The sequence below is a fragment of the Thamnophis elegans genome, chromosome 4 (assembly GCF_009769535.1).
Source record: "Thamnophis elegans isolate rThaEle1 chromosome 4, rThaEle1.pri, whole genome shotgun sequence".
Taxonomy (NCBI): domain Eukaryota; kingdom Metazoa; phylum Chordata; class Lepidosauria; order Squamata; family Colubridae; genus Thamnophis; species Thamnophis elegans.
Genome location: NC_045544.1, coordinates 138,753,453 through 138,773,839, shown reverse-complemented (window position 1 = coordinate 138,773,839; position 20,387 = coordinate 138,753,453). Strand labels below are relative to the sequence as shown.

The window sequence follows — 20,387 nt, the reverse complement described above, 5'->3', positions numbered from 1 at the left end:
GGAGGAGGAGGAAGAGGAGGAGAAGAATGGCAGGGGGAGGAGATGGAGGAGGAGGAGAAGAAGAGGAGGAGGAGAAGAAGAAGAATGGCAGGGGGAGAAGATGGAGAAGGAGAAAGGAGGAGGAGGAGGAGAAGAGGAGGAGGAGAAGAGGAGGAGGAAGAGGAGGAGGAGGAAGGGGAAGGGGAAGAAGAAGGAGGAGGTGGTGGAAGAGGAGAAGAAGTGGAGGATGAGGAAGTGGAGGAGGAGACGGAGGAGGAGGAGAATAAGAAAAAGAAGTGGAGGAAGAGGAAGAGGAAGAGGAGAATGATGGGAGGGAGAGGAGATGGAGGAGGAGGAAGGAGGAGGAGGAGGAGAAGAAGAGGAGGAGGAGGTAGAAGAGGAGGAGGAAGGGGAAGGGGAAGAAGGAGGAGGGGGAGGAGGAGGAGGGGGTGGAAGAGGAGGAGGAGAAGTTAGGAGGAGGAAGGAGGAGGAGGAGGAGAAGAAGAGGAGGAGGAGGTAGAAGAGGAGGAGGAAGGGGAAGGGGAAGAAGGAGGAGGGGGAGGAGGAGGAGGGGGTGGAAGAGGAGGAGGAGAAGAAGAACTGTCAGGATGTTATGTCTTTTAGGAGTTTGTTTTTTCCTGTGTGGTTCAGCGTGGCTGCGCATGCCCTGTTATGCACTGGGCCATGGGTGACCGCCATATCTACACAAGGAGTTATATGACAACAGAGGAGGAGAAGAAGTGGAGGATGAGGAAGTGGAGGAGGAGATGGAGGAGGAGGAGGAGAATAAGAAAAAGAAGTGGAGGAAGAGGAGGAGGAAGAGGAGAATGATGGGATGGAGAGGAGATGGAGGAGGAGGAAGGAGGAGGAGGAGGAGAAGAGGAGGAGGAGGAGAAGAGGAGGAGGAGGAGGTAGAAGAGGAGGAGGAAGGGGAAGGGGAAGAAGGAGGAGGAGGAGAAGAGGAGGAGAAGAAGAGGAGGAGGAGGAGGTGGTGGAGGAGGAGAATGATGGGAGGGGGAGGAGGAGGAAGGAGGAGGAGGAGGAAGAGGAGGAGGAGAAGAGGAAGAGAAGAGGAGGAGAAGAAGAAGAGGAGGAGGTGGTGGAGGAGGATAATGATGAGAGGGGGAGGAGATGGAGGAGGAAGAAGGAGGAGGAGGAAGAGGAAGAGGAGATAGAGGAGGAGGAGGAAGGGGAAGAAGAAGAAGAAGACTTTTTTGTCACAAGTGTTACGCGAAGCACTCCATTTGTTACGTGAATCACACAGTCCAAAGCCCCTTGGGGAATTGTCAGCCCCCAAATTTGGATCACATGACCCTGGGGAATGCTGTGACAGCCGAAACCCCGAGGACCAGTTATAAGTGCCTTTTTATTTTCAGCGCCGGGAATGTAGCAGGCATAATTTTTGTCCTTGACGTGCTTTGCAAATGCAAAAATCATCTATCGAGGCCAAGCTGTGAACATAAAAGAATGCAATCCTACCATTGAAGCAACATGTCCCTCGCAAGAGTAGATACGGAAGAGATAAAGATTCAAATATACTTATCATCCGGTGGTCAAAAATGGACATTAGGATTAAGAGAGCCGCAAATCTTAGAAGGGGCTGGAAAACGGACTGTGCGCCGGAATCAAAGATGGCTTGAGATAGGGGGGAACGTCCCCAGAGTGAAGAACAGATAACGGTGCAAATATTTGCAACTCTGAGGTGTAGTCATGAGCCCTGACCTTTGCAGATGGACAATGATGGGTGCAAAGCCTTATCCGAGAAAGAGGGATGGAGTGTCTTGTCCAGCCTTGTTGGTTAGGTTGGTTTCTTTTTTTTTTGGGGGGGGGGGGATATATGTAATTTTTATTAAAATTGATGGTAAAAGATAAAATGAAAAATGATAAAATAAAATGAAAAGGTATACAAGAAAGCTAAGAAAAAGAAGATTCAAGAAAAAAGTATTGTACGGGCAGTCAATTTACAACCATTTTGTTGCAAAAGTTACAAAAACACTGGAAAAAGGGACTTATGATCAGTCCTCGGACTTATGACCCAACAGTCATTGTGATTGCTACAGTCTTGTTAGCAAACCTCGGTCCCACTCTCTCTCTGTCTCTCTTTCTCTCTCTCCATCCTTATCTGTCTAACATCTCTCTATTTATATCATCTATCAATCATCTATTTATCATTGTCTCTGTCTCTATCTTTATTAAATCTATCCATTCATTATCTCTGTCTGTCTGTCTGTTTATCTATCTATCTATCTATCTATCTATCTCCATCACTCCATCATTTTATCTGTATCTATCATCTATATCTGTCTATCCGTTTGTCATCTTATCTGTATCTATCATCTATATCTTTCTATCGTCTATATCTACCTTTTTATCTATCTCCATCACTCTATCTCTCTGTCTATCATTTTATCTGTTTCTATCATCTATCATCTCTTTCTATCATCTATATCTGTCTGTCTCTCTGTCTGTCATCTTATCTGAATCTATCATCTATATATTCCTATCATCTATCTGTCTATTATTTTATCCGTATCTATCATCTATCATATCTCTCTCCCTCCTCTCTCTATTTATATATCTCTCTCTCTGTCTATCATCTTATTTGTATCTATCATCTATCCTCTCTCTCTCCCTCTGTCTCTGTCTATCATCTGTATCTATCATCTATCCTCCCTCCCTCCCATTCTCTCTCTCTATTTATCTCTCTCTCTATCATTTGTATCTATCATCTATCCTCTCTCCCTCCCACTCTCTCTCTCTATTTATCTCTCTCCCTCTGTGTCTATCATCTTATCTGTATCTATCATCTCTCTCTCTTCCCTCTCTCTATTTATCTCTCTCTCTATCTGTCTATCATCTTACTTGTATATAATCTATCATCTCTCTCTGTGTGTCTATCATCTGTATCTATCATCTCTCTCTCTCCCCCTCTATTTATCTCTCTCTCTCTTTATCTGTCTGTCTATCATCTTACTTGTATATAATCTATCATCTCTCTCTGTGTGTCTATCATCTGTATCTATCATCTCTCTCTCTCCCCCTCTATTTATCTCTCTCTCTCTTTATCTGTCTGTCTATCATCTTATCTGTATCTATCATCTATCATTATCATCTCTCTCTCCTCCCTCTATTTATCTCTCTCTCTATCATCTTACTTGTATATAATCTATCATCTCTCTCTGTGTGTCTATCATCTGTATCTATCATCTCTCTCTCTCCCCCTCTATTTATCTCTCTCTCTCTTTATCTGTCTGTCTATCATCTTACCTGTATCTATCATCTATCATCTCCCTCCCTCCCTCCATCTATCTATCTATCATCTTATCTGTATCTATCATCTATTATCCATCCATCCATCCATCCATCCATCCATCTATATCTATCTATCATCTATTATCCCTCCCTCCCTCCCTCCTCCCTCCCTCCCTCCAACTATCTATCTATCTATCTATCTATCTATCTATCTATCTATCTATCTATCTATCTATCTATCTATCTATCTATCTATCTATCTATCTATCTATCATCTTATCTGTATCTATCATCTCTTATCTCTCCCTCCCTCCCTCCGAATGGGCGTTCAGGGGAGGGAGGGGGCCAGGGCAAGTGTAAGTGTGTCTCTAAGTGTCCCAGGCGCCCAACTGCTGCCCAGCGCCCACCCAGGGGAAGCCCAGCCTTTGGGGAAGTGGGCGGGGCAACCCCCCCGGAGCCCCTGCTTGGCGCACGTCACAGCGCGTCCCACCCAATAGCGGCGGGGATTCCCCCCCCGGCCACGCCCCCCTCCCGCCAGCCTTCACGTGGCCGCCGGGTCCGCCGCCGGAGGTGCCGCTTCCGCTGCTGCTGCTGCTGCCGCTGTCTGGGGCGGCTCGGCCGTTGGGCTGCTGGAGCGGCGGAGGGAGCGGCCGGGTTCTTCTCCCGCGCCCCATGGCTCAAGGGACCCCGCCGAGATCGTGATGGAAGAGCCGGCTCCGAGTCGGCCGCCTTCCCCGCCGGCTTCCCGTTGCGCTCGCAGCCTCCGCCGCCTTCTGCCGGTCGGCGCTTGGCAGGAAGCCCGGGAGCTGATCAAGATCGGCGGGCCCGTGGTAAGCAGGGATCGGGGAAGTGGGGGCGGGGAAAGACCGTCCGGGCTCCAGTTCCTTAGTTCACACGACCCCCCTGGATTCTACACGTGTCAATTGGGGTTGGGACGGGAATCAACTTGCCCCATTTTAGCTTCGTTCGTTTATTCACATGACCCGCTGGACTATACACGTTTATTTCGTAAATAAACGCGCCCTATTTTAACCTTAGTTGCTTCCTTCACACAACCAGGCAGATGAAGCTTGTTTGTATTTGCTGGGATGGAAATAAACACGTCCTATTTTTGCTTCTTCCTTTTGTTCACATGACCTGCCAAATAAATCGGATTATTTTTGGGCTGGGCTGGAACTAAATTCTCCCCATTGTAGCTCTAGGTCTTGTGAATGAACTCGCCCCTGCCCTGCCCTTTCCTGTCCCATTTCTGTCCAATAAGTGATATGTGAGGATCCTTTTATCTGAAACACGAGTGTCAATTAGGGTGGTGACTTCCCTGGCAGGAAGCTAAATCCTTTCCAAGCAGAGGTGGCAGGCTGGATCTGCAGATGGGATCTTTTCCTTTTGGCTGGGAAGGTTGTGTGAACACAGAACATAGAGTTAAAAAGGATGGGGTGGGGTGAGTGGGAAGGAGAGGCAGAAATTTGGGGTGCACCGAAGGCTGGTGCGAAAAGCAGGGGGAGAAAGTGGTTTAAAAAAAAAATATAAATAGAAAAATTAAGTTTGAGGAAGGGGGCAAAACTGATCACCTCTGGATCATGTTGTTCCACCCCAAGTGGGATTTTTTTAGGGTTAGGGAGCAGATATTTCAGGGGTGATTCTCTGCACCCACTTTTTATGAGGACAGGTAGTCCTCAACTTATGACCACAACAGCCCAGGATTTCTGTTCGCTGGGGGGGGGGGGAGACAGCGGTTTTGCCCCATTTTATTGCCGCCGTTGATAAGTGAATCACTGCCGTTGTTAACCTGGTCACACGGTTGTTAAATGAATCTGGCTTCCTCATTGACTCGGCTTGTCAGAAAGGCACGAAAGGGGATCGTGCGACCCCACCCACCCCCCGGGGACGCTGCCGCCGTCGTAAATGTGAGTCAGTGGTCAAGCATCCGAATGTAAGTCACCTGACCACGGGGTTGCATCAAAGGGTCGTAAGTGTGAAGAATGAGCATACGTCACTTTTTTTTCAGCGCCGGTGTAACTTTGAACGGTCGCTAAGTGAAGTGTTGTAAGTTGAGGACTAGCTGTGTAGCAGCCAAATTTAATTAAACAGCCCCACTCTCCAACAAATAAATAAATAAATAATAAAAAATAAATAAATAGATAGATGGATAGATGGATAGATGGATAGATGGATAGATGGATAGATAGATAGATAGATAGATAGATAGATAGATAGATAGATAGATAGAGGGATGGAGGGATGGAGGGATGGAGGGATGGATGGATGAATAAATTAAAAAAAATATTCAAGATGCTGTGATTTCTTTTGACTTTTGCAAATACAGAAATCAGCTCTGTGTTCAGATGTCGCAGACTTTAACAGAGTTTTAAACATCTAACCACCACCACCCCAGACCTCCACCTGTGGGTTGGTTTCCCGAAAAAGACTCCTCTCTTACACCCCCTCCCCAACCCGATTTGACCCCCAAAATAGGGACCTACATCCCCAGAAGCTGTCCAAGGGAGAGATGCAACCTTCTGATTGGACAGCCAGGATGGTATAAGGCCGCGTGATGGCAAAACCTATGGCACTCATGCCAGAAGTGGCATACAGAGCCCTCTCTGTGGGCATGTGTGCAGTCCCCAGCTGTTCATCTGGTTTCTGGCACCCACATGCGCAGGGGCCAGCTGGTCTTCGTGGGTGCCGGAGTGCCGGAAAACAACCTGAAAAAGGCCAAAACGCAGCCCGTTTTTCGGGCCTTTTCGGGTTCTTTTCTGGATCGTTTTTCGCGTTGGTTTTGGCCCAAAAAATGTCCTTAAAACAGCCTGAGAAATGGCCTGAAAATGGCTCAGAAAAAAGCCCACAAACAGTCTGAAAACAGCCCCGAAAACAGCCTGAAAATGGCTCGGAAAACCACCAAAAAAACAGCCTGCAAATGGCTCGGAAAACAGTCTGAAAAATGGCCTGAAAATGGCTCAGAAACAGGCTGAAAATGGCTTGGAAAACAGGCCCCAAATGGCCTGAAAACCGGCCAAAAAATCTGCCTGAAAATGACTCAAAAAACAGCCCCAAAAACAGCCTGAAAATGGCTCAGAAAACAGCCCAAAACCAGCCCACAAACAGCCTGAAAATAGCCCTGAAAACGGCCTGAAAATGGCTCAGAAAACCACCACAAAAACGGCCTGCAAATGGCTCGGAAAACAGTCCGAAAAATGGCCTGAAAATGGCTCAGAAACAGGCTGAAAATGGCCCAGAAAACACGCCCAAAATGGCCTGAAAACCGGCCAAAAAACCTGCCTGAAAATGGTTCAGAAAACAGCCCCAAAACAGCCTGAAAACAGCCCCAAAAACTGGCCTGAAAATGGCTCAGAAAACAGCCTGAAAACAGGCCAGAAAAAAAACTGGCCTGAAAATGGCTCGGAAAACAGCCCCCCCAAAAGCCCCCAAAACAGCCTGAAAACAGCCCAAAAACCTGCCTGAAAATGGTTCAGAAAACAGCCCCCAAAACAGCCTGAAAACAGCCCAAAAACCAGCCTGAAAATGGCTCAAAAAACAGGCCAAAAAACAGCCTGAAAACAGCCCAAAAACCTGCCTGAAAATGGTTCAGAAAACAGCCCCCAAAACAGCCTGAAAACAGCCCAAAAACCAGCCTGAAAATGGCTCAAAAAACAGGCCAAAAAACAGCCTGAAAACAGGCCAAAAAACTGGCCTGAAAATGGCTCAGAAAACAGCCTGAAAACAGGCCAGAAAAAAAACAAAACCCCGGCCTGAAAATGGCTCGGAAAACAGCCCCAAAAAGCCTAAAAAACAGCCTGAAAACAGCCCGAAAAACTGGCCTGAAAATGGCTCAGAAAACAGACTGAAAAACGGCCTGAAAATGGCTCGGAAAACAGGCCCAAAACAGCCTGAAAACAGGCCCAAAAAACCTGCCTGAAAATGGTTCAGAAAACAGCCCCCAAAAACAGCTGGGAAACAGCCCACAAACGGCCTGAAAACAGCCTAAAAAACCGGCCTGAAAATGGCTCAGAATACAGCCCCCCCCCCCCCCAAATACAGCCAGAAAACAGCCCACAAACAGCCTGAATCCCTCCCAAAACAGCCGGAAAATGGCTCACAAAACAGTCTGAAAACGCCCATGAGGCATGAGTATGCCAGCCAGCTGGTCTTCGGGTTTCCGGTGCTCCAGCAACGCTCACATGGACGTGCGTTCTGGTTTGGCCCCTCGGTGCCGAAAAGGTTCGCCATCCCTGGTATAAGGAATCCTGATTTGGGCAGGGTGGGTTGGGCTAGAGGACCTCTGAGGTCCCCTCCAGTTCTATAATTCTATAACCTTACAAATTCTATAAGTTGGATGATTGAACGGTCCTTCCGCCCGGGGCTGCAGAGGGGAATGGACAAGAGATTAGGGACGGGGCTTTGCCCGGATGGCTGAATAGAGCCTCTATGTCTCAAGGCAGTCTACCACGCCTTACCCAACACTAGAAAGAAGAACGTAAAGAAGCTGGAGTTCAGCAGATCACAGACAGTCCTTGACTTACGGCCACAATTGAGCCCCAGATTTTCCTTGCGAAGCGAGGCGGGTGTGCTAAGTGAGTTTTGCCCCCATTTTACAACCTTCCTTGCCACCGTTGTTAAGTGAACCACTGCAGTTACTAACAAGGGCTGCGAATCTGGCTTCCACCTTGGACTTTGCTTGTCAGGTGACCCCCGGGACACTGCGATCGTCATAAATAGGAACCAGCTGTCAAGCGTCCGAACGGTCGTAAGTGTGGAAAAAGTCCCTTTTTACAATGCCATCGTAACTTCGAATGGTCACTAAATGAATGGTTTTAAGTCGAGAGTATCTGTCGTGAGTGGGAAAAGGGGCTGGGAGGTTCCTGATTTTTGGCTATCTTCCTATTTTTCTGGCACAATAGAAGTTTCACAGGCTTTTTCTTGGATTTTGTCCTTTTGACTCACCTGGCTTCTGGGCTCTGCCCACCTTGAGCTGATAACGGTAACCTTGATTGAGCAAAAAGAACGACCAAAGTCTCTTTTTTATGGCTCCCTTGTTTCTTATTCCTCCATCCGTCCATTCTTCATTCTTTTTCTTCAGCTCAGAGGCCTCTTTTGGGAAGAATTGCAAGACAAACATTGGCCAGCCGTAAATAGAAGATTAGATTAACAAAGTTGGAAGGGACCTTGTAGGTCATCTAGTCCAACCCCCACTCCACTCCCCAAAGCAGGAGACCCTACACCATTTCTGACCAATGGCACTCCAGTCTCTCCTTGAAAGCTTCCAGTGATGAAGCTCCCACAACTTCCGAAGGCAACTTCTGTTCCATGGGTTGATTGTTCTCCCTATCAGAAAATCCCTCCTTATTTCCAGGTTGAATCTCTCCTTGATCAGTTTCCATCCATTATTCCATGTCTGGCCTTCAGGTGCCTTGGAGAACAGCTTGACCCAGAATTCCTCAGCCAGCATGCTTTAAGAGGGATGGACTTCCACTCCCAGAATTCCCCAGCCAGCAATGCTTTAAGAGGGGAGGACTTCCACTCCCAGAATCCCCCAGCCAGAAGGCTTTAAGAGGGATGGACTTCCACTCCCAGAATTCCCCATGCAGCAAGCTTTAAAAGGGGAGGACTTCCACTCCCAGAATTCCCCAGCCAGATTGCTTTAAGAGGGGAGGATTTCCATTCCCAGAATCCCCCAGCCAGCAGGCTTTAAGAGGGGTGGACTTCCACTCCCAGAATGGACTTCTGTTCCCAGAACACCATCTGCCTTAAAACATTCTGCTGGGGGAGATTCTGGGGGTTGAAATCCACCCATTTTAAAATGGCCAAGACTTGAGAATTGCTGTTGATTGGCATTCTTGCAGCTCCGTCGGATACTATTCCTTGCCACAAACAAACTTCCTGATGCACCTCTGTTTATAAATCCATTCACCATTTGGGTGGAGTTTTCCAACGAGAATCTTTTTGGGGGGAATTCCCTGGAATTTACGGCAAGCTTTTCCTCTGACCTGAAGCCGGAAATGCCAAGCGGTTCATCCTTGCGTCATCACTCAACGGGTCGCATCCCACCCACCCCGAATTTAATCCTTTGGTTTACGTGCGTGCAACTGGCATTCCCGGTTTTTTTTGCCGGCGGCTGGAGGGTTTGTGTCATTTCTGGGTGTTAAGGAGAAGGGGAGATGCCCTCTTGCCAACTGAGCTGGCCTTTGTTCCTTGCCGCATGAGAGACATCTGGCTCCTGATCAGGAGACCATCATCTGATAATGTCCGGCTTTGATATTTTCCAGATATTGCTCCAGGAGGCTGAGGGGGGGGGGGGGGGAATTCCGGGTTGGGTTTGAAAGAGAAGGTATGGCTTCAGAAGAAGTTGGAGCATCTGAGTTTGGGGAAGGTTGCTCTGGGTTTGCCTTAGTTAGACTAGAAGACCTCTAAGGCCCCTCCCGTCCCTGCTGCAGGTACCGTAAGCCCCAGCTTACTCCCTAGGAAAGAACGACTCCGTTTGAGAAAAGGCACTTTTACTGCCAATCCACCAATGGAACTGAAGTTGCCTTCAGAAGTTGCGGGCGCTTCATCAAGGGCGGTTTTTAAGAAGAGACTTGTCTGGAATGGTTAGCAAACTGCGGCTCCGGAGCCGCATGTGGCTCTTTCCTCCCTCTGCTGTGGCTCCGTCACCAGTCAGCGCCACAATTTTGAGAGGAGCTTTCAGTGGGGGGGGGGAGAAGCAGAGTGCGCCAGGAAAAAACTCTATGGCAAGGGGAGGGTTTTCCAGTTGTCTCCACAATTGATAGGGCTCTCGGTTATGACCGATAGAGGAAAAAGGACGCCGCGCTAGGAGGAGACTCTATGGTGGGGGAACTGAACTTCCAGTCAGCTGCTCCAGAATTGAACAGGGGGCTTCCGGTTAGGACCCTTGTGGCTCCCGGTGTTTTCTTTTCTGTGGGAAACGGGTCCAAGTGTCTCTTTGAGTGTTTAAGTTTGCCGACCCCTGGTCTAGGGCGGTGAAGGCGAACCCATGGCACGCATGCCACAGGTGGCACGCAAAGCCCTCTCTGCAGGCATGCGGGCTGTTGTCCCAGCTCAGATGCACATACGCCTCCCATCGGTCAGCTGGTTTTCAGCCTCTGCCGTGTATGCGTGTGGGGCGGGGCGCATGTAGAGACCCATCCACATGTACCGAGACGGAAGCACATAGGGTGTCACAGGCGCATGCACGGGGTGCATGCAAGAGGTACAGGTGCGTGCATGGGGGCAAGGGGAGTGCAGGGGGATCACTCACACACAGACACAGGGAGTGCGCGGGTATCGCATTATGGGTGTGCAGCGACAAATATAGACCATTCCAGATAAGTGGCTGTCTATTCTCTTCTTTAAAACGGCCAGCGATGAAGCACCCACAACTTCTGGTGGCAGGCCGTTCCACTGGTTAATGTTTCTTACTGTTGGGAAATTTCTCCTTAGTTCCCCTGTTGCTTCTCTCCTTGATTAATTTCCATCCGTTGCTTCTTGTCCTGCCTTCGGGTGCTGTGCAGAATACAACAGCGCTTCCTAACTTCCTGCCCTTTGCTCCGCGAGAAACAAAATCCTTTTCCTAACTCCCCCCCCCCCCGTTTCGCCCCCTTTAGCAGGGACAAAGGTCAGCACCTAGATCGGATAAATGCTCGGATAAATGCGCTGGGTGGAGATTGCATAAACCGGCTTGGTCCAGGTGGGTGTCGCTTCCCTTGGACTCTCCCTTCAGCACAAAACGCGCCAAGCTAAAGCTTCCATTCCCAGGTTCCGAGAGCCAGATCAAACACTGTGGGACCAAAAGACACAAGGCCTGTTTGTCTGACTCGGGAGGATTGCAGACCGCAAGGGGAGAGAGAGCGTTCCCGGTGTGTGTGGAACGCTCGCTTTGATTGGCAGGAGTTGACTCTTAGGTAGGGCATGTGAGGGTGGAGCATTTCACAGCCAGGACGATAGGCAGAAGCAAACATATTTTGCAACATCTATCATCTATCTATTCCTCTATCCATCCATCCACCCATGTATCTACCTACCCATGTGTCTGTCTGTCTGTCTGTCTGTCTGTCTGTCTGTCTGTCTGTCTGTCTGTCTGTCTATCTATCTATCTATCTATCTATCTATCTATCATCTATCATCTATCTATTTATCTATCTATCATATCTATCTATCTATCTATCATCTATCATGTATCTATTTATCTATCTATCTATCATCTATCTCTATCTATCTATCTCTATCTATCTATCTATCATCTATCTATTTATCTATCTATCTATCTTTCTATCTATCTATCTATCTATCTATCTATCTATCTATCTCTATCTATCATCTATCTATCTATCTATCTATCTATCTATCATCTATCTCTATCTATCTATCTATCTATCTATCTATCTATCTATCATCTATCTATATCTATCTATCATCTATCATCTATCTATTTATCTATCTATCTATCTATCATCTATCTATATCTATCTATCTATCTATCTATCTATCTATCTATCTATCTATCTGTCCATCCATCCATCCATCCTCCATCCCTTCATCCCTCCTTCCGTTTGTCCAAGTATCCACCTGTCCATCCATCTACATGTCCATCCATTGGTCTACCTACCTATCCATCTATCTGTCTGTCTGTCCGTCTACGAATCCATGCATCCATCCATCCACCCATGTACCTACTCTCCCTCCCACCCCTCCGTTCATCTATCTCTCCATCCACCCTTCATCCCTCCATCCCTCCCTCCACCTATCCATCCATCTACATATCCCTCCATCCATCTGCCTACCTACAATATAGCTACCTGTCCGTCCATCCGTCCATCTATCCCTGAATCCATTCATCCATGTATCTATCTACCTACCCACCCATTCGTCCATCCACCCCTTCATCCGTCTCTCTCTCTCCCTCCATCTATCCATCCATCTACACATTCATCCATATATCTACCTACCTATAATACACCTTTTTACCCATCCGTCTATTTGTCTCTCTGTCTACATATTCCTCATCCATCCACTCACCCACCCATCCACCCATCCGTCCATCCACCCATCCATATATCTACCTACCTACCCACCCTTTCATCTACCTGTCCATCCATCCGTCTGTTGCTACACATCCACCCACCCATCCATCTGTTCTGACCTAGGCTTACCAAGAGCATGAAGCCAACTCCTGGTCCCCACAAAAACCCCTTTTATTAATTGACTGTGAATTCTGCCCCTTCACATCCAGCAAAGTCTTTCAAGGGAGGATTTATAGTCACAGACTTTCTCTGGCTTGGAGAGCTGCCAGGCCGATCTCTGCAGAACTTGGCAAGGAGCCTTGGAGAGTCACCAACCAATGAAGTGAACCCTGTTCTTTAGCTGTTCCCTTCGTCTGGCAATTTGGTGCATGCGTACACTGGGAACAGGCTCCAGCTGTTCTTCTGCCTCACTGATGTCTGACTCTGAAGGCAGCTGATAACTGTCAGACGGCTCTGGCCCTCTCTCTGCCTCCGACACAGAGCCCTCATCAGAGCCTTCCCTAGACTCCAGGACTGTCCCAGGTTCTTCCCCAACCTCCTCACTGTCCGAATCTGCTGCCAGCTCTGCTGGCGGGTCACAACACTATCCACCCACCCACTCACTCACTCACTCACTCACTCACTCACTCACTCACTCACTCACTCCATCCATCGATCCATCCATCCATTTATTTGTCTGTCTGTCTGTCTGTCTGTCTGTCTACATATGCATCTATCTGTCTATCTCTTTATCCATCTATCCATCTGTCCATTCATCCATCCCTCTATCTGCTTATATGTTTGCTTATATATCATATTCAAACCTGGAAAATGCTTGAATTCCACCACCGCCACCACCACCACGCGCGGGATTTCCACAACTATCTGGACACTTTTCACTGAACTTCACTGCAAGCTAGCACCTGGCTGAAGACCCATTTCACAACACAACACTTGAAACCAGAAAGTAAAGGAGCAGAACTGAAAATGGAAGATTACTGGGAACTCAGAATGACAATGTCGGCCTCTGCTTTGCTTGCTTGCTATCGGCTGCCATGGAAACGGGGAGGGTGGGGGCATGGTATTGGGGAAGGGACTTGTATGGCACTGGAGGAGTTGAGTTTTGCTCTCACCATCTTCTGCACATGCTGGTGGCTGATGTTTGGACTAGGTCAAGGCCAACCGTCTCGCATACCAACCTGATGAGGCCTTTTGGAGATGCACCCTACATGACATCTTAGGGAGTTGCAGATTGGACACTGGGCTGGGGTAACGGGAGGGAGAGGGCTGGGTAATCATTTAATATGTACTTGTTTGCGCCTTTTTGGCTCAGATCTTGCTTTCCTTTTCACTGCTATCAATTCCTATCTAGTAAAAGTACCTTTATAGTCAAATGGAGTTGAGGTTTTTCTTTCTTGGATACTGAAGGAGGCAGGCCTGACATTAAGCAAGGTCTGAGCTCACACCCATCCCGGAGTTAAAAGCTTCCGTTGGGGGGAGCGTGCCTTCTACTCTTCCTTTTCCTACCCTCTCTCCTTCTCTTCCTCTCCCTTCCATCCTCCTCTCCTTTCCCTTTCTTTTCACCCTCTCTCCCTTCTCTACTTCCTTCCTCCTCTCCTTCCCCTTCCTTCTTCCCTTCCCTTTCTCTTACTCCTACTCTTCCTCTCCCCCTTCCTACCCTCTCTCCTCCTCTTTCTCTCCCTTCCATCCTCCTCTCCTTTCCCTTTCCTTCTTCTCTCCCTCCCTTCTCTACTTCCTTCCTTCCTCCTCTCCTTCCCCTTCCTTCTTCCCTTACCTCTCCCTTACTCCTACTCTTCCTCTTTCCCTTCCTACCCTCTCTCCTCCTCTTTCTCTCCCTTCCATCCTCCTCTCCTTGCCTCTTCCTTCCTTCCCTCCCCCTCCTCTCATCTCCTCTCTTCCTTTCTCCCTTTCTTTTTCTATTATTATAGGTGTCTCTTTCAAATCTCACTTTCCTTGGGATGGTATTTCGGCAAACCGAAATATAGTTTAGTATCTTTTCTTGTTCCCTTACCTTCATTAATCTATCCTAACTATGTTTCCCCCATCAGCACTTGAATATATACTTATATATTTATTATTTTCTTTTCTGTTTCCCCCTTCTTCCCCTCCCTTTTCCATTTAACAGTGCATCGCCTGGATTCTAAATCTTCTCCCTTCTTTCTTTTCTAGCTTCCTTTCTCTAGCCATTCCTAAAAGCTTGCCCATTTAAGAGAATGACTTTGAGAAGCAAATATTGAAATGACTTTCAGATTTCAGATCCTGCGGGTGTTTGTCTGCTCCTGGAACAATCCTTTAATTTTGCAATTTCCTAACCAGTTCACGGCACAACTGCTGGGCTTCTTGATCAGCGTGGTCAGCTCCATCTTCTGCGGCCATCTGGGCAAGGTGGAATTGGACGCCGTCACCCTTGCAGTCTCGGTAGGTACATCCGCACCTGGCAGAAATGGGAAAGGAGATTTTCTAACACGCCCCCCCACTCAGTAGATCCAGAGAAGGTAAAGATGTACTGGGGCACAGAGGTGTGAAGACCTGTCGAGGGCTGGATAGGGGCATGGATGCCACAAGACATTGGAGAATATGTTGGAGCACTGTTTCCCTACCTTGGCTACTTTATGATAGGTGGACTTCAATTCCCAGCCAGAATGCTTTAAGAGGGGTGGACTTCCACTCCCAGAATTCCCCAGCCAACATGCTCTACATGGGGCTGCCCTTGAAGAGCATTCGGCGACTCCAGCTAGTCCAGAATGCTGCCGCGCGAGCGATTGTGGGTGCACCTCGGTTCACCCACGTAACACCTATCCTCCGCGAGCTGCACTGGCTACCTGTTGATCTCTGGGTGTGCTTCAAGGTGCTACTTATCACCTATAAAGCCCTTCATGGTAGTGGGCCTGGGTACTTGAGAGACTGCCTACTGCCAATTACCTCCACTAGACCGATTCGATCGCATCGATTAGGCCTCCTCCGAATCCCATCTTCTAGCCAGTGCAAACTGGCAACTACCCGGAGGAGGGCCTTCTCGGTGGCTGCTCCGTCCCTTTGGAACGAACTCCCCGTGGAGATTCGGACCCTCACCACCCTCCAGGCCTTCCGCGCCACTTTAAAGATCTGGCTGTCCCGGCTGGCCTGGGGTTAAGATTGTAGCCCCACTCGAATTGTGCGATTGTTGTGTTTTCTTTTTAACATGCTGTATTGTCTATTGTTTGTCTTCTCCCCCTCCCTCTTTTGAATTGTGAGCCGCCCTGAGTCCCCCCAGGGAAAAGGGCGGCATACAAATAAAGGCAAAACAAAGCAAAGCAAAGCTTTAAGAGGGGTGGACGTCCACTCCCAGAATTCCCCAGCCAACATGCTTTAAGATGGGTGGACTTCCACTCCCAGAATTTCCCAGGCAGCAATGCTTTAAGAGGGGTGGACTTCCACTCCCAGAATTCCCCAGCCAACATGCTTTAAGATGGGTGGACTTCCACTCCCAGAATTCCCCAGGCAGCAATGCTTTAAGAGGGGTGGATTTCCACTCCCAGAATTCCCCAGCCAGCAGGCTTTAAGAGGGGTGGACTTCCACTCCCAGAATTCCTTAGGCAGCATGCTTTAAGAGGGGAGGACTTCCACTCCCAGTATCCCCCAGCTGACATGCTTTAAGTGGGGAGGACTTCCACTCCCAGAATTCCTTAGGCAGCATGCTTTAAGAGGGGAGGACTTCCACTCCCAGAATTCCCCAGGTAGCATGCTTTAAGTGGGGAGGACTTCCACTCCCAGAATTCCCCAGGCAGCAATGCTTTAAGAGGGGTGGATTTCCACTCCCAGAATTCCCCAGGTAGCATGCTTTAAGAGGGGTGGACTTCCACTCCCAGAATTCCCCAGCCAGCAGGCTTTAAGAGGGGTGGACTTCCACTCCCAGAATTCCTTAGGCAGCATGCTTTAAGAGGGGAGGACTTCCATTCCCAGTATCCCCCAGCTGACATGCTTTAAGTGGGGAGGACTTCCACTCCCAGAATTCCCCAGCCACCATGCTTTAAGAGGGGAGGACTTCCACTCCCAGTATCCCCCAGCTGACATGCTTTAAGTGGGGAGGACTTCCACTCCCAGAATTCCCCAGCCACCATGCTTTAAGAGGGGAGGACTTCCACTCCCAGAATTCTCCAGATAACATGCTTTAAGATGGGTGGACTTCCACTCCCAGAATTCCCCAGCTGACATGCTTTAAGATGGGTGGACTTCCACTCCCAGAATTCCCCAGGCAGCAATGCTTTAAGAGGGGTGGATTTCCACTCCCAGAATTCTCCAGGCAGCAATGCTTTAAGAGGGGAGGACTTCCACTCCCAGAATTCTCCAGATAACATGCTTTAAGATGGGTGGACTTCCACTCCCAGAATTCCCCAGGCAGCAATGCTTTAAGAGGGGAGGACTTCCACTCCCAGAATTCCCCAGCTGACATGCTTTAAGAGGGGTGGACTTCCACTCCCAGAATTCCCCAGGCAGCAATGCTTTAAGAGGGGTGGATTTCCACTCCCAGAATTCTCCAGGCAGCAATGCTTTAAGAGGGGAGGACTTCCACTCCCAGAATTCTCCAGATAACATGCTTTAAGATGGGTGGACTTCCACTCCCAGTATCCCCCAGCTGACATGCTTTAAGATGGGTGGACTTCCACTCCCAGAATTCCCCAGGCAGCAATGCTTTAAGAGGGGTGGATTTCCACTCCCAGAATTCCCCAGCCAACATGCTTTAAGATGGGTGGACTTCCACTCCCAGAATTCCCCAGGTAGCATGCTTTAAGAGGGGAGGACTTGCACTCCCAGAATTCCCCAGCCAGCAGGCTTTAAGAGGGGTGGACTTCCACTCCCAGAATTCCTTAGGCAGCATGCTTTAAGAGGGGAGGACTTCCACTCCCAGTATCCCCCAGCTGACATGCTTTAAGAGGGGAGGACTTCCACTCCCAGAATTCTCCAGATAACATGCTTGAAGATGGGTGGATTTCCACTCCCCGCATGCTTTGGCAGATCGACCCAGAATTCTGCAATCCTCCGTTCATTGATGGCTGACCTTGATTACAATAGCAGAGTTGGAAGGGACCTTGGAGGTCTTCTAGTCCAACCCCTGGCAAAGCAGGAAACCCTATACCTTTTCAGACAAATGGCTATCTAGGATCTCTTGCTGACGTTTCCTTTTTTCCCATTCCCTTCTTTAAAGGTCGTCAACGTGGTTGGCATTTCGGTGGGTACCGGCTTGGCATCGGTATGCGACACCCTCATGTCCCAGGTACCGTACGTTACACTTAACAACCACAATGATTTGATTAAGGACCATGGCTATAAAAGGTCTCTTCTGATCCTCACATGATTATGGTTTTGCCTCTCTCCTATCGCCTAAGGGAATTTGTATAAATTTAAGCATGTGATCCTCGAATTGGTAAAATGGGGCAAAACTCACAAATGTTTCACTTAGCAATGTAAATTTTGGGCTCCATCATGGTCGTAACTTGAGGATTACCAGCTGCCCTGAGGGAAGGGACAGATATTTTATTTTATTCTTTTTATTTTATTTTATATTTTATTTCAAAAAATATTTTTTATTTTATTCTTTGATTTTATTTTTTACTTTATTATTTTATTTTATTCTTTTTATTTTATTTTATTTTATTTATTTTTATATTATATTATATTATATTTTTATTTTATTATTTTATTTTATTTTTTATTTTATTCTTTGATTTCATTCTTAAATTTTATTTTATTTTATATTTTATTTTATTTTATTTTATTCATTTTATTTTATTTTATTTTTTACTTTATTACTTTATTATTTTTATTGTTTATTTAATATCTTATTTTATTTTTATTCATTTTATGTTTGTTTTATATTTTATTTTTATTCATTTTATTTCATTTTATTACTTTATTATTTTATTATTTTTTATTTTATTCTTATTTTATATTTTATTTTATATTTTAATTTATAATTTATTTTATTCTTTTTATTTTTTTATTTTATTTTTTATTTTATTCATTTTATTTTTTATTTTATTCATTTCATTTTATTTTTATTCATTTTATTTTATTATATTATATTTTTTTATTGCCTCTCTTTTTTAACCAGACTTACGGGAGTAAGAACGTGAAGAGAGTGGGCACCATCCTTCAACGGGGCATCCTGATCCTCCTCCTTTTCTGCTTCCCCTGCTGGGCCCTTTTCCTGAACACCGAGAGGATCTTGCTGCTTTTCCGACAGGATCCGGACGTCTCCAGGTTGGGCCACGCTTGAACGGGCGATGGTGTCCGAGCACACGCCCGGCCTTGTGCAGACACACACACATTCCTGAACAATAATCCTTTCTGGCTGCAGTGTGTACAGGAACTCCTCTGTTTGCCGTTGGGAGTCATGTTGCTAGTCCCTGGCGTTTTGAATCTGTCTCTAACTTCGCAAAAACAGATAGAGAAAAACGTCAAAAAAAAAAAAAAACCGGGTGCCTCTCGGTTTGCAGAACAGTGCAAATCCATAGCCGGATCTTCAACTGTAAAACCCCTTTTTATAAGTAGTCCTTGACTTATAACAGGTAGCTTAGTGACTCTTCCAAGTTACGACTGAGCTGGAAAAAAAGGATGCTATGACCTAGAGTTGGGTTTTGGCCGGTACAGTACGGTACGCAAGGACCGGTAGCGGAAATCGGGCATCTTTTTGCGTACCAGGGCAGCCCGAGGCCCCGTACTGGTACGGTCCCTCCGCTGATTTCTCCCCATCACATTGCAAACGAGGCGGCTGTCTAAGAGAAGGAAGTGCGGGGCTTCTTCAAATAGCCGAGGAAGGAACAGTTAAGTGAGTTTCACCACATTTTAAAAGTTGGCCACGCCCACCCGGTCACATGACCGCCCAGCCATGCCCACAAAACAGGCCACGTCCACAGAATAGGTAGTAAGAAATTTTGAAACCCACCACTCTACGACCCATTTCTGAAGTTACGACGGTCTGCTTGTCCCATGGTTTACGTCACATGACCGCCGAGCCACGCCCACAAACCAGGCTGTGCCCACAGAATAGGTTGTAAAAAAAATTGAAACCCACCACTGCTACGATCCATTTCTGAAGTCTGCTTGTCCCATGGTTTACGTGGCTACACTTCAGAGGCTCGGTAACGCAGTCACACAGAAGGCCTTTTGAGGAGTCCTGCCTCACCACGTTTTACTATGTAAACCGTAAAATCGGGTGTGACTCACTTAACAACCATCTGGTCTCAATTGTGGTCGTAAGTCGAGGACTACTTGTGCTTCAGTTCCCTTTGGCTGCCTCAAGTATTGCAGTGGCTAGCAAACCAGGTTATAGCACCTAACATACTGTGGTCACCCGTGAGGGAAGGAGGTCAAAAAAGCTAAGGGAGCATCTGTTTTTGAGGACCCCAAAAATAAAAGAATAACTCAGGAAATACAGCTTTTCCAGAAAAAAAAACGGAGTATTTCAAGGGATGGTGGATTACCGAGGGTCCTTGATTTATGACCATTCACTTAAGGTCCGTTCCATGTTAGAACATTAGTGGAAAAAAGTGACTTATGACCGTTTTCCACGCTTACGACCGTTGCAACATCCCCATGGTCACGAGATTGAAATCCAGACGCCCACTGGCTCATATTTATGACGGTCGCCGTTGTTCCGGGGTCACGCGATCCCCTTTTGCGATCTTCTGATCAGCCGAGTCAATAGGGGAGCCAGATTCAGACTCGCTTGACAACTGCAGTGATTCACTTAACCACGGCGGCAAGAAAGGTGGCAACACTCACTTAATAAAGGTCTCAGCGACAGAAGTTTTGAGCTCCGTTGTGGACGTAAGCTGAGGACCACCCGTAAGCGGGTTTATGATACACTACTTTTAATCCACCCTCACATAAAAGACACCCATCGCAGGTGTCCCTTTCAAGAAACCCGTCCCGATCAAATAAACCCAATTAAATCAACTCTTTAATTTCCTCCCTTTGGGTGGGGTGCAAAAAAGAAAAATGGTTTAACGTCACAGATTCTCCTATTTCATGCCAGGGTACAATGTTTGCTTTTTTAAAAAGCAGGGAAGGCTGGGTTGTGTTCCAAAAACACACCTTGCTCTTGTGTAACTTCTGCATGACCGTCTTTTTTTGCTTCCCCTTCTTGTTTTTCGCCTCTTT

The 20,387-nt window shown here is 47.3% G+C and overlaps 1 protein-coding gene across 1 annotated transcript in view; it reads left to right on the top strand.

Annotated features, from left to right (window-relative positions):
* Positions 1 to 3,771: 3,771 nt before the first annotated feature.
* Positions 3,772 to 20,387, top strand: part of SLC47A1 (solute carrier family 47 member 1) — a 42,705-nt gene continuing 26,089 nt past the window's right edge. The window contains exons 1-4 of the mRNA XM_032214841.1: positions 3,772 to 4,061; positions 14,562 to 14,663; positions 17,431 to 17,499; positions 18,337 to 18,485. Coding sequence (XP_032070732.1) covers positions 3,933 to 4,061; positions 14,562 to 14,663; positions 17,431 to 17,499; positions 18,337 to 18,485 — 449 coding nt within the window. The 5' untranslated portion in view covers positions 3,772 to 3,932. The remainder of the gene's footprint in view (positions 4,062 to 14,561; positions 14,664 to 17,430; positions 17,500 to 18,336; positions 18,486 to 20,387) is intronic.